We start from the raw sequence: 14,389 nt of genomic DNA, 5'->3' as shown, positions 1-14,389 counted from the left end.
ATTGCCCTTGACAATCAACCGTTCTCTGTCGTGGGTGATGTTGGCCTTCACCGACTGGTCGAGCACCGGTACACACTACCAAGTGCGCTATTTTTCAGATGTTGCCCTACACAGTAATAGTGTCACTGCTATTAGCTTCACGACATACATATTATGGAACGCCATTTGGGTCTTTGCGTGTCAAAAAAGACACAGTAGCACTGTCAAAGCTGTACAAAAAAGTCTGCAAACAAGCAAACACCGGACACGAACGATGTGTTTGCAATACCGCGTTGGTAATAAAGCATCATTTGATTGACCACAACTTCTGGGGTAGCTAGCTTTAGCTTGGTACCTAGCTAGCACCAATACAACCAGCCTAAAAACAATGACCAGTAGAAACTGCAGTCAATTTCATTATTCTTGGCAATGATTTAGGAATCCTTGTGAGTAAGTATTAGTTAGGTTGCCACTTGTTGTTCGCCTATTGAAATTGAACTTCAGTTCATGAAAATAAATAGTTAGCCAGCTACTTAACCCTGTTGCCCAAAGCTAACGTTATAAGCAGCCAGCTAGCTTCATCAGGTTAGTGAGGCTCGACCGGACTTGGTTATGTGTTGTGAAGCTAGCCACAATAAGGATTAGGCACAATAGTAGAATTTGCGGTTTGCCTTCAAAATAAAAGTATGTCATTGACAGTGATGCAAATTAATTCAAATAGTTGAGTTATGCCATACTTTTATTTTGAAGGCTAACCTCAAAGTCCACTATTGCGGCTAATCCTTATTGTGGCTAGCTTCACATAGATGGGTCTTATAAATTAGGGTTATTTTAGATGATGACACCTAGCTATATAGTTAGCTAGCTAACTATAGCTACTGAAACAGATCATGTCATTTTGCTGTTTTTGGGGAGGAACATTGTTTGCATCCATTTTTTATGACCAGCACTGTAGGTGCGCAAGACAACTTTACCAGCATCATAGCATACGTATCGGTGAATCGTTGTGACATGAAATGCAAGTGATAGTGTAATCAATGTGCAATAACTAGGTCAAAAATGTATGAACGTGTTAAATTATTATGTGATTTGCAGTCAAATTCAGTTCCTGATTGGTCAACAAGCTTATTTGACACGTCAAATAGTGTTATCTACTGGTCATTGTTTTCTTTTTTGACATGCAAAGACCAAAACGGCATTCCATAGCAAAGACCCAAACGGGGTTCCATAGAAATCCTGTTTGAGAATGAAACGACTGAACAAATGAACAATGAAACAGCACAGCAAGTGAGTGAATGAAATAGGTTTTGATTATGTTTTACTGGTAATGGGGACATACGTAAATGCCAACAAAATAACGTTTTGGTCAGTGTGTGTGTGTGTGTGTGTGTGTGTGTGTGTGTGTGTGTGTGTGTGTGTGTGTGTGTGTGTGTGTGTGTGTGTGTGTGTGTGTGTGTGTAACCTTTATTTAACTAAGCAAGTCAGTTAAGAACAAATTCTTATTTACAATGACGGCCTACCCCAGCCAAACCCAGACGAAGCTGGGCCAATTGTGCACCACCCTATGGGACTCCCAATCATGGCCAGATGTGATACAGCCTGGATTCGACCCAGGGACTGTAGTGACGCAACTTGCACTGAGATGCAGTGCCTTAGACCGCTGTGTCCATGTGTGTGTGTTAACTATTTAACTGTACTAGAACGCTTAAAAGAACGCTAACATTTTCAATATCGGGTATCGGTTATCGTTTTTTGGCAAGGAAAATATCGGATATCTGTATCGGCCAAAAATGTCATATCGTGCTTCACTAATTACCATTTTATCACATGAGAAATGTGTCACCCACAGATAGGAACGTGGGACCCTCCCAGTGGCCTGAACATGACGGAGAACCACAAGAGCAAGACAACCAACATCACAGACTCTCTGGCTAACAAATCCCTCCGCGTCTCCACCATATTGGTAAACACACATCTGGCTAGGTCTCTGTATGTCTGTAGCCCCATACAGGTACACACAGCATCACTGAAGGCTAGGTCTATGTCTGTAGCCCCATACAGGTACACACAGCATCACTGAAGGCTAGGTCTCTGTCTGTCTGTAGCCTCACACAGCATCACTGAAGGGTTAGGTCTCTGTGCTGCAAGGAAACACCTAGTTAAGCTGCATTTGACCTAGAACAGAGCGGCATGTCTTGCTCTTTATTGTAATCAGAGGACTAATATAAATACTATGCATGTCTAAGAGTTGAGGAGAGACTGACTGCATCACTTCTTATTTTTCTAAGAAACATTAATATGTTGAAAATCCCAAATTGTTTGCATAGTGAACTTACACACATCTCTGAGACACACACTTACCCCACCAGACATGCCACCATTTCACAGTCCCCAAATCCAGAACAAATGCAAGAAAGCATACAGTTCCATCTCAAATTGCTCAAATGAACAACAAACCTGGTTTCTAAAAACAGATAAAGTAACACCTTACGGCACAATGCCTATCCCCTATTTGACCTAGATAGTTTGTGTGTTTGTATTGATATGTAGTCTCGTGTGCCTTTTTTAAATTGATGTAGTTCTGTCCTTGAGCTGTTCTTGTCTATTAATGTTCAGTATTACAGTGGCAAGAAAAAATATGTGAACCCTTTGGAATTACCTGGATTTCTGCATAAATTTGGCATAAAATTTGATCTGACCTTCATAAAAGTCACAAAAATAGACAAACACAGTGTGCTTTAACTAATATCACACACATTATTGTATGTTTCTTGTCTATATTGAATACATAATTTAAACATTCACAGTGTAGCTTGGGAAAAGTATGTGAACCCCTAGGCTAATGACTTCTCCAAAAGCTAATTGGAGTCAGGAGTCAACTAACCTGGAGTCGAATCAATGAGACAAGATTGGAGATTTTGGTTAGAGCTGCCCTGCCCCATAAAAAACACTCACAAAATGTGAGTTTGCTATTCACAAGAAGCATTGCCTGATGTGAACCATGCCTCGAACAAAAGAGATCTCAGAAGACCTAAGATTAAGAATTGTTGCCTTGCATAAATTCTGGAAAGGGTTACAAAAGTATCTCTAAAAGTCAGTCCATGGTCAGACAAATTGTCTATAAATGGAGAGATTTCAGCACTGTTGCTACTCTTCCTAGGAGCGGCCGTCTTCCATAGATGCGCAGAATGCGCAGAATGCTCAATGAGGTTAAGAAGAATCCTAGAGTGTCAGCTAAAGACTTACAGAAATCTCTGGAAGATGCCAACATCTCTGTTGACGAGTCTACAATACGTAAAACACTAAACAAGAATGGCGTTCATGGGAGGACATCATGGAAGAAGCCACTGCTGTCCTAAAAAAACATTGCTGCACGTCTGAAGTTCGCAAAAGAGCACCTGGATGTTCCACAGTGCTAATGGCAAAATATTCAATAGTTGTGTTGTTTGGAAAGAACACACAACACTATGTGTGGAGAGAAAAAGGCACAGCACACCAACATCAAAACCTCATCTCAACTGGAAACTACAGTCGAGGGAGCATCATGGTTTGGGGCTGCTTTGCTGCCTCAGGGCCTGGACAGCTTGCTATCATCGACAGAAAAATTAATTCCCAAGTTTATCAAGACATTTTGCAGGAGAATGTAAGGCTATCTGTCTGCCAATTGAAGCTCAACAGAAGTTAGGTGATGCAACAGAACAACATTCCAAAATCCAGAAGTAAATCAATAACAGAATGGCTTGAAAATACACCTTCTGGAGTGGCCCAGTCAGTCCTGACCTCAAGCCGATTGAGATGCTGTGTCATGACCTCAAGAGAGCAGTTCACACCAGACATCCCAAGAATATTGTTGAACTGAAACAGTTTTGTAAAGAGAAACGGTCCAAAATTCCTCCTGACCGTTGTGCAGGTCTGATCCGCAACTACAGAAAACATTTAGATGAGGTTATTGCTGCCAAAGGAGGGTCAACCTGTTATTAAATCCAAGGGTTCACATACTTTTTCCAACCTGCACTGTGAATGATTACACGGTGTGTTCAGTAAAGACATGAAAAATTGTAATTGTTTGTGTGTTATTAGTTTAAGCAGACTGTGTTTGTCTATTGTTGTGACTTAGATGAAGATCAGATAACATTTTATGCCAAATTTTGGTAAAAATTCAGGTAATTCTAAAGGGTTCACATACATTTTCTTCCCACTGTATGTCATGTTTCATGTTGTGTGTGGATCCCAGGAAGAGAAGCTGCTGCTTCCTCAACAGCTACTGGAGATCCTAATAAAACGCCAACAAATACCAAACTACCTTTGTCTTTTGCCCCCTCTCTGCCTCTCTCTCCTTTCTTCTTCTCCTTCCATCTCCTCCCCCCTCCCCCATGTTTCCTTAACAGGTGGAGCCCTACGTGATGTTCAAGAAGTCAGACAAGCCGCTGTACGGCAACGACCGCTTCGAAGGCTACTGCATCGACCTTCTCCGCGAGCTCTCAGCGATCCTGGGCTTCCGCTATGAGGTGAGTGGCTTCCCATGTGTCTCAGTTGGCGTAGCATGGTGCTTGTAACACCAGGGTTCTGGGATCAATCACGATGGTATGAAAATAATTTGTGTAATACTACAAGTTTCTACTAAATTACATATATTGTTATTATTAATATTAATATTTGTTGCTGTTGTCATTCTTATTCTCATTAATAGGTGCGCCTGGTGGAGGACGGGAAGTACGGGGCGCTGGAGGAGAGCACGGGCCAGTGGAACGGCATGGTCAGGGAGCTCATGGACCATGTGAGTAGGGGGAGGAGAAGTGGACTGTTGTCATGGTTACCATTGTGGTCATTGGTGGGTTGCCGTGTTGACACGGATACGATTGGTTGGATCATGGGTAGCTTCACGGGCTTCAGATAGGTTCAGAGGTTGTGTCTATAGTGGAGCTTCACGGGCTTCAGATAGGTTCAGAGGTTATGTCTATACTGGAGCTTCATGGTCTTCAGATAGGTTCAGAGGTTATGTCTATAATGGAGCTTCACAGGCTTCAGATAGGTTCAGAGGTTATGTCTGTAATGGAGCTTCACAGGCTTCAGATAGGTTCAGAGGTTATGTCTATAATGGAGCTTCACGGGCTTCAGATAGGTTCAGCGGTTATGTCTATACTGGAGCTTCATGGTCTTCAGATAGGTTCAGAGGTTATGTCTATAATGGAGCTTCACAGGCTTCAGATAGGTTCAGAGGTTATGTCTGTAATGGAGCTTCACAGGCTTCAGATAGGTTCAGAGGTTATGTCTATAGTGGAGCTTCACAGGCTTCAGATCGGTTCAGAGGTTATGTCTATAGTGGAGCTTCATGGTCTTCAGATAGGTTCAGAGGATATGTCTATAGTGGAGCTTCATGGTCTTCAGATAGGTTCAGAGGTTATGTCTATAATGGAGTTTCATGGTCTTCAGATAGGTTCAGAGGTTATGTCTATAGTGGAGCTTCATGGTCTTCAGATAGGTACAGAGGTTATGTCTATAGTGGAGCTTCATGGTCTTCAGATAGGTTCAGAGGTTATGTCTATAGTGGAGCTTCATGGTCTTCAGATAGGTACAGAGGTTATGTCTATAGTGGAGCTTCATGGTCTTCAGATAGGTTCAGAGGTTATGTCTATAATGGAGTTATGTCTATAATGGAGTTTCATGGTCTTCAGATAGGTTCAGAGGTTATGTCTGTAATGGAGTTTCACAGGCTTCAGATAGGTTCAGAGGTTATGTCTATAATGGAGTTATGTCTATAATGGAGTTTCATGGTCTTCAGATAGGTTCAGAGGTTATGTCTGTAATGGAGTTTCACAGGCTTCAGATAGGTTCAGAGGTTATGTCTATAATGGAGCTTCATGGTTGACCCTGAGGACCTGCATATTTGTGCTACAAATGGAGCCCAAATTGAGCTTGTTTCTCAATATAAGTACCTGGGTTGGATTGATGACAAGTTGTCCTTCACAACACATATATAAAATCTGACTAAGAAGCTAAGATCCAAGATAGTTTTTATATATCGAAATAAATCATGCCTCAATATTGAAAATAGGGGAAAGATTGTTCAAACAACGTTTCTCCCTGTATTGGATGTTGGTGATATTGTTTACATGCTGTTTTGAAACCCTTGGATGCAGTCTATCATTCCACAGTACGTTTTATCACAGGGGACAATGTTAGGACTCATCATTGTAGTCTGTATAAAATGTGGGATGGATCTCTCTGTCTGTAAGAAGAGAGCTTCATTCTCTTTAATTTATTTACAAAGCAATCGAACAGAGACTCCCTCCATATGTAACGTCATTAATTAAGTTAAGAGTCATACGTTATCTAAACCCGTTCTCAGAAATGGATAACACTAGAGATCCCTTCAGTCTCCACAGATTTGGGAAAATCAGCATTTCGTTTTTTTGCCCCTAATTTGTGGAACAATCTGCGGAGTTCACTGCAGTTAGATGTGCTGGTGTCACTCAGGCAGTTTAAATACTGATTGACGACTTTTATGTAGTTGAATGTGATTGCTTTTATTAAATATGTTTATTTTGATTGATTGTGTCCTGAATTATATTGTTTTAAACACATATATGTGTATGTTTTATTTAGAGGTCGACCGATTATGATCTTTCAACGCTGATACCGATGACGATTCTTGGACGACCAAAAAAAGACGATACCAATTAATCGGACGATTTTTATATATATATTTGTAATAATGACAATTACAACAATACTGAATGGGCACTTTTATTTTAACTTAATATAATACAGAAATAAAAATCAATAAGGTCTCAAATGAATAATGAAACATGTTCAATTTGGTTTAAATAATGCAAAAACACAGTGTTGGAGAAGAATGTAAAAGTGCAATATGTGCCATGTAAAAAAGCTAACGTTTAAGTTCCTTGCTCAGAACATGAGAACATATGAAAGCTGGTGGTTCCTTTTAGCATGAGTATGAGTTCAATATTCCCAGATAAGAAGTTTTAGGTTGTAGTTATTATAGCAATTATAGGACTATTTCTCTCTATAGCATTTGTATTTCATATACCTTTGACTATTGGATGTTCTTATAGGCACTATAGTATTGCCAGCCTAATCTGGGGAGTTGATAGGCTTGAAGTCATAAATAGCGCTGTGCTTTAAGCATTGCGAAGAGCTGCTGGCAAATGCAGGAAAGTGCTGCTTGAATGAATGCTTACGAGCCTGCTGCTGCCTACCACCGCTCAGTCAGACTGCTCTATCAAATATCAAATCATAGACTTGATTATAATATAATAAACACACAGAAATACGAGCCTTAGGTCATTAATATGGTCAAGTCCGGAAACTATCATTTCAAAACAAAACGTTTATCCTTTCAGTGAAATACAGAACCGTTCCGTATTTTATCGAACGGGTGGCATCCATAAGTCTAAATATTGCTGTTACATTGCACGACCTTCAATGTTATGTCATAATTATGTAAAATTCTGGCAAATTAATTACGGTCTTTGTTAGGAAGAAATGGTCTTCACACAGTTCGCAATGAGCCAGGCGGCCCAAACTGCTGCATATACCCTGACTCTGCTTGCACTGAACGCAAGAGAAGTGACACAATTTCCCTAGTTAATATTGCCTGCTAGCATGAATTTCTTTTAACTAAACATACAGGTTTAAAAAAATATACTTGTGTATTGATTTTTAGAAAGGCATTGATGTTTAAGGTTAGGTACATTGGTGCGACGACAGTGCTTTTTTCACGAATGCGCTTGTTAAATCATCACCCGTTTGGCGAAGTAGGCTGTGATTCAATGATAAATTAACAGGCACCGCATTGATTATTTGCAATGCAGGACAAGCTAGATAAACTAGTAATATCATCAACCATGTGTAGTTACCTAGTGATTATGTTAAGATTGATTGTTTTTTATAAGTTTAATGCTAGCTAGCACCTTACCTTGGCTCCTTGCTGCACTCGCATAACAGGTGGTCCGCCTGCCACCCAGTCTCCTCGTGGAGTGCAATGTAATTGGCCATAATCGGCATCCAAAAATGCAGATTACCAATTGTTATGAAAACTTGAAATCGGCCATGCCGATTAATCGGTCGACGGTAAAATAGATTTTTAATCTCAGTGTGACTCCCTGTTTAAGTAAAGGTTAAATAAAAATAAATAAATGGTCTTCAGATGGGTTCAGAGGTTACATCTACAGTATAATGGGGTCTGTTTTGGGTGGTGCACAAATTATAATAGGGGTGCTTTCCAGTTCTTTGACTTCCCAGTTCCCACCAACTACATTACACCTTTATTTAGCAAGGTAAGTTATATTTAAAATATAACAACCTAGTTTAAAGGCCCGCCCTGACTTTTCCCTTGTCTATCTCAGCTCTTTTAATGTGATACCAAATCCCCTGATTGGTGAACTCCATCAACCCCCCCCCCACGTGTAATTGGTTCAAATGTGGTGAACCAGCCTGGCCCCAGATCTGTTTGATATCTTGTCCTATAGCCAGTATCACGTCAAACATGTTGTCAAGATGGCACAAACAGATCTGGGACCAGGCTATCTTCCCCATCTCTCTTTGCAGAAAGCAGACCTAGCGGTGGCTCCGTTGGCCATCACCTACGTGAGGGAGAAGGTCATCGACTTTTCCAAGCCCTTCATGACCCTGGGGATAAGTATCCTCTACCGCAAGCCCAACGGAACCAACCCGGGCGTCTTCTCCTTCCTCAACCCCCTCTCACCCGATATCTGGATGTATATTCTGCTGGCTTACTTGGGTGTCAGTTGTGTGCTGTTTGTCATAGCCAGGTAACATGCCATCCCTCACCCCTCGCTTTCACAAACCAGACAGTGGCTTTTCTCTGCAACTCATGATACTAGAACAAGCCCAGAATGTGGAGTTATTCTACCTCTAAAATTGAAACTCTATGCCTTAAAGGAAAGCTTTTACAGTGAAGTGTGACAGTCTGACAGACTGTGTATATGCCCTTAAGCTCATATAAAGATATCTTATGTAAAGTACTGTGGACATGCCCTGGCTTGTCTCCAGACTGAGGAAAATATGAAACAATCAGTGTGAGGCCTTGTCTGACCGTTGGTTATATATTGGTTTGCTCAGTGTTAGGCATTGAATACAGTATGTTTATTTAGCTATTATAAGTGTAGAAGTATCTTAGTGGGCAAAACTGGTTGCAATGACAAAATGATGAAGTAATATTGTATGCTGGTTGTAAAAGGATGTTTTTAAGACACCCTTTTCACAACCAGAAAAATACGTCTTTAGATGGTTGTAATCTGGTTATCTGCATCCAGAAAACCAGTTTACACACAGAATATGATGTTATTGGGAAGTCCCATTACAAATTCTGGCCGCTGGGTAGTAGAATTCCCCTGACCGAAGCATTGCTACGTAATCCTATGTAGAAAAGTGTTAACTAACCCCAGAACTCTGGGGTGCCAGCTGTTATGTGTTCTTTGGTTTGACCCCAAGAGTTTTGTGGTTAATGCACTTATTCCAAATGTTACTGGCATTATGATCAGCTGAGAGGAAGGCAACAACTGTCACCTAAGTTGGTTCAGAATATGCACTTATTTTATTGCAATCCTTTTCGAACGTATGTTGGGTAAGTTTCTCTATATTTTCAATGTAGCCTTTCCATGGTCCTACGTTTACACAGTGAAATGAACCCAGATATAGCTGCAAGCATGTTTGTGTGTTTCTGCATGATGTGTGTTTGACATTGTGCTTATTATAACACATCCACTTCCTTGAACTGTGTGCCAACGTAATGGAAATGGTTCGGTGAACCACGCTGCTCTCCTGATGAATAACCTTGCCTGAAACGTGAAGACATGGTCTTAGCAGGCTTTAGCTCAGCAGGCTAAAACAGTGCAATGGCGATTCGGGAAACCTGGGTTTTTACCCAGTAAATCACACCAATATTGCCTCTATACTATTGTGTTCATTATCAGCTAACTCGTTCTATGTCTTCCATAGGGGTGTTGATGTGTAATAGCTCAAAGCCTGCTATATGCTATTTTCCCCCAGGCGTCAACTTGCTGAGCTGAGCTCTCTCATAATTGAAGTATTGACCACTCAACAAACAGATTGATTGGTTGAGTCCCTTTATGTCAAGGATATTGTTTTCTTTAATCCCCTACAAATAGATCTCTAACGAGTTAAAAGCTCATTGACCCACATCCAAAGGACTAAAAGGAAGGATTTTCCTACGTTCTACAATATTTTATTTTTATTCAGTTCCTAACGAAATGTAGTTCTTTAACTGCTCTTCCTTTATTGAGAAAGAAACGCAGTTGAAATTCCCTCAGACGGTGTTCATAACCATAGAACACCCACGTATTGAGTCGCGAAAGATATCTCAGAGAGCTCGGACAATGCATGGGCCACCATACACAATGAGGTCCCTGTCATTACATTACATATGCAGTTGTTCCTCATTCTGGCTCACACACTAGATACACACAAATCACAGTGTCAGGCTCTTTCCTTCACTCATACACACACACAACACACACACACACACACACACACACACACACACACACACACACACACACACACACACACACACACACACACACACACACACACACACAGGCATGCATGCACTCAAACACATTCTCTCACACACACATATACAAACATGCAAAGACACACACACACACCTACACACACCTCTCCTCAGATGCCCTGAGACAAGAAGGGAAACAAATCTATAAAACCGGCTAGAGTGATTGAGTCCAGCAGACAGCTAATAGGAGGGTGCCTGATGAGTTTTTGTGGCTGAGGATAGGAGGAGAGAAGATGAGAGGAGAGGAGGATGGGAGGAGAGGAGGATGAGAGGAGAGGATGAGAGAGGAGGAGTGTAAGATGAGAGGAGAGGAGGAAGAGAGGAGAGGAGGAGAGAAGGATGAGAGGAGAGGAGAGGAGGAGAGGAGGATGAGAGGAGAGGAGAGGATGAGAGGAGAGGAGAAGGATGAGAGGAGGAGTCCTTTTGTTATTCTGTGTGGGACTTTGCATGTCCCCTGTCTGCGCTCTGTCTGTGTGTCTGTGTGTGTGCCATCTTTGTTTGTGTGTGTGTGTGTGTGTGTGTGTGTGTGTGTGTGTGTGTGTGTGTGTGTGTGTGTGTGTGTGTGTGTGTGTGTGTGTGTGTGAGTGTGAGTGTGAGTGTGTGTGTGTGTGTGCGCAGGGTGACACTTCTCTCCTGCGGGAATCAGTGTGCAGAACACAACCCAGAGGAATACAGGAGTGGAACGCACAGCAAAACCTCTCTCACACACACACACACACACACACACAATGCGTTTCACACTGTCACACAATGTCACAAACCACATGATGCCACAGGGGACATTGAGCGGTGGCGCACGGTCGCCAGCGGTTACAAGGAGACGAAGCTCATTGACATTCTGGCCTGTCAGGCGGTCGGATGGGGCTGGCAGGAAGTTTAATGGCCCACAATTCATCATGTTTGTGGAGTAAACGTCCTTTTATCACAGAGAACCATAAACACTAAGCAAAGTCATACTGATGAAATGTGGTTACAGTTTACAGTGGGATGTAGTGGTAAACACAAAGGTTGGTAAATGCACAACAACATTAACTTTATTTTATAAATGACAATGTGTGTCAAACAGCATTTACCCTCTGCTATATCCCTGGTGCTATTCATGTGAGAAGTATACACTGAGTGTACAAAACATTAAGAACACCTTCCTAATATTGATTTGCTCCTGCTTTGGTCCTCAGAACAGCTTCAATTCATCAGGGAATGGACTCTACAAGGTGTTGAAAGCGTTCCACAGGGATGCTGGCCCATGTTGACTCTAACGCTTCCCACAGTTGTGTCAAGTTGGCTGGATGTCCTTTGAGTGGTGGACCATTCTTGATACACACAGAAAACTGTTGAGCGTGAAAAACCCAGCAGTTTTGCAATTCTTGACACTCAAACCGGTGCGCCTGGCACCTAATACCATATCCCATTCATAAGCACTTACACTCCCGTTCAAAAGTTTGGGGTCACTTAGAAATGACCTGGTTTTTGAAAGAAAAGCATTTTTTTTTGGTCCATTAAAATAACATCAAATTAATCAGGAATACAGTGTAGACATTGTTAATGTTGTAAATGACTATTGTAGCTGGAAACGGATTATTTTTTATGGAATATCTACATAGGCATACAGAGGATTCCTGTGTTCCAATTGGCACGGTTGTGTTAGCTAATCCAAGTTGATCATTTTAAAAGGCTAATTGATCATTAAAACCCTTTTGCAATTATGTTAGCACAGCTGAAAACTGTTGTTCTGATTAAAGAAGCAATAAAACTGGCCTTCTTTAGACTAGTTGAGTATCTGGAGCATCAGCATTTGTGGTTTCGATTTCAGGCTCAAAATGGCCAGAAACAAAGACCTTTCTTCTGAAACTCGTCAGTCTATTCTTGTTCTAGGAAATGAAGGCTATTCCATGCAAGAAATTGCTAAGAAACTGAAGATTCAAAGTGTGTAGAGTACTTTTGGGTGTCAGGGAAAATGTATGGAGTAAAAAGTACAGAATTTTCTTTAGGAATGTAGTGAAGTTAAAGTAACAGTTGTCAAAAATAGAAATAGTGAAGTACAAATACCCACAAAAACTACTTAAGTAGTACTTTAAAGTATTTTTACTTAAGTACTTCACATCAGTGCATATTGGATGTTGTATAGGTGATCAGACATGCCCATATTAGGCAACTCCTCTAGCACAAACTTAATCAGGTCCTGTTCCCTAATGCTAACCCAATCCCACTCTCAGGTCCTGATGCCTAATGCTAACCCAATCCCACTCTCAGGTCCTGATGCCTAATGCTAACCCAATCCCAATCTAAGGTCCTGACGCCTAATGCTAACCCAATCCCACTCTAAGGTCCTGATGCCTAATGCTAACCCAATCCCACTCTAAGGTCCTGATGCCTAATGCTAACCCAATCCCACTCTAAGGTCCTGATGCCTAATGCTAACCCAATCCCACTCTCAGGTCCTGATGCCTAATGCTAACCCAATCCCACTCTCAGGTCCTGATGCCTAATGCTAACCCAATCCCACTCTCAGGTCCTGATGCCTAATGCTAACCCAATCACACACACAGGTCCTGATGCCTAAAGCTAACCCAATCCCACTCTAAGGTCCTGATGCCTAATGCTAACCCAATCCCACTCTCAGGTCCTGATGCCTAATGCTAACCCAATCCCACTTTAAGGTCCTGACGCCTAATGCTAACCCAATCCCACTCTCAGGTCCTGATGCCTAATGCTAACCCAATCCCACTCTAAGGTCCTGATGCCTAAAGCTAACCAAATCACACTCTCAGGTCCTGATGCCTAATGCTAACCCAATCCCACTCTAAGGTCCTGATGCCTAATGCTAACCCAATCCCACTCTCAGGTCCTGATGCCTAATGCTAACCCAATCCCACTCTAAGGTCCTGATGCCTAATGCTAACCCAATCCCACTCTCAGGTCCTGATGCCTAATGCTAACCCAATCCCACTCTCAGGTCCTGATGCCTAATGCTAACCCAATCCCACTCTCAGGTCCTGATGCCTAATGCTAACCCAATCACACACACAGGTCCTGATGCCTAAAGCTAACCCAATCCCACTCTAAGGTCCTGATGCCTAATGCTAACCCAATCCCACTCTCAGGTCCTGATGCCTAATGCTAACCCAATCCCACTTTAAGGTCCTGACGCCTAATGCTAACCCAATCCCACTCTCAGGTCCTGATGCCTAATGCTAACCCAATCCCACTCTAAGGTCCTGATGCCTAAAGCTAACCAAATCACACTCTCAGGTCCTGATGCCTAATGCTAACCCAATCCCACTCTAAGGTCCTGATGCCTAATGCTACCCCAATCCCACTCTCAGGTCCTGATGCCTAATGCTAACCCAATCCCACTCTCAGGTCCTGATGCCTAATGCTAACCCAATCCCACTCTAAGGTCCTGATGCCTAATGCTAACCCAATCCCACTCTCAGGTCCTGATGCCTAATGCTAACCCAATCCCACTCTCAGGTCCTGATGCCTAATGCTAACCCAATCCCACTCTCAGGTCCTGATGCCTAATGCTAACCCAATCACACACACAGGTCCTGATGCCTAAAGCTAACCCAATCCCACTCTAAGGTCCTGTTGCCTAAAGCTAACCCAATCCCACTCTCAGGTCCTGATGCCTAATGCTAACCCAATCCCACTCTCAGGTGCTGATGCCTAATGCTAACCCAATCCCACTCTAAGGTCCTGATGCCTAAAGCTAACCCAATCCCACTCTCAGGTCCTGATGCCTAATGCTAACCCAATCACACACACAGGTCCTGATGCCTAAAGCTAACCCAATCCCACTCTCAGGTCCTGATGCCTAATGCTAACCAA

The 14,389-nt window shown here is 42.2% G+C and overlaps 1 protein-coding gene across 1 annotated transcript in view; it reads left to right on the top strand.

Moving 5' to 3' along the window:
* LOC120024238 (glutamate receptor ionotropic, kainate 2-like) overlaps positions 1-14,389 on the top strand; it is a 163,350-nt gene that overhangs the window by 108,361 nt on the left and 40,600 nt on the right. Inside the window, exons 10-13 of the mRNA XM_038968432.1 lie at positions 1,829-1,942; positions 4,368-4,487; positions 4,670-4,756; positions 8,551-8,774. Of these exons, the coding sequence (XP_038824360.1) occupies positions 1,829-1,942; positions 4,368-4,487; positions 4,670-4,756; positions 8,551-8,774 (545 nt within the window). The remainder of the gene's footprint in view (positions 1-1,828; positions 1,943-4,367; positions 4,488-4,669; positions 4,757-8,550; positions 8,775-14,389) is intronic.

The sequence above is a fragment of the Salvelinus namaycush genome, chromosome 29 (assembly GCF_016432855.1).
Source record: "Salvelinus namaycush isolate Seneca chromosome 29, SaNama_1.0, whole genome shotgun sequence".
In the NCBI taxonomy this organism is placed as follows: domain Eukaryota; kingdom Metazoa; phylum Chordata; class Actinopteri; order Salmoniformes; family Salmonidae; genus Salvelinus; species Salvelinus namaycush.
This window is presented reverse-complemented; position numbering and strand designations above follow the sequence as displayed.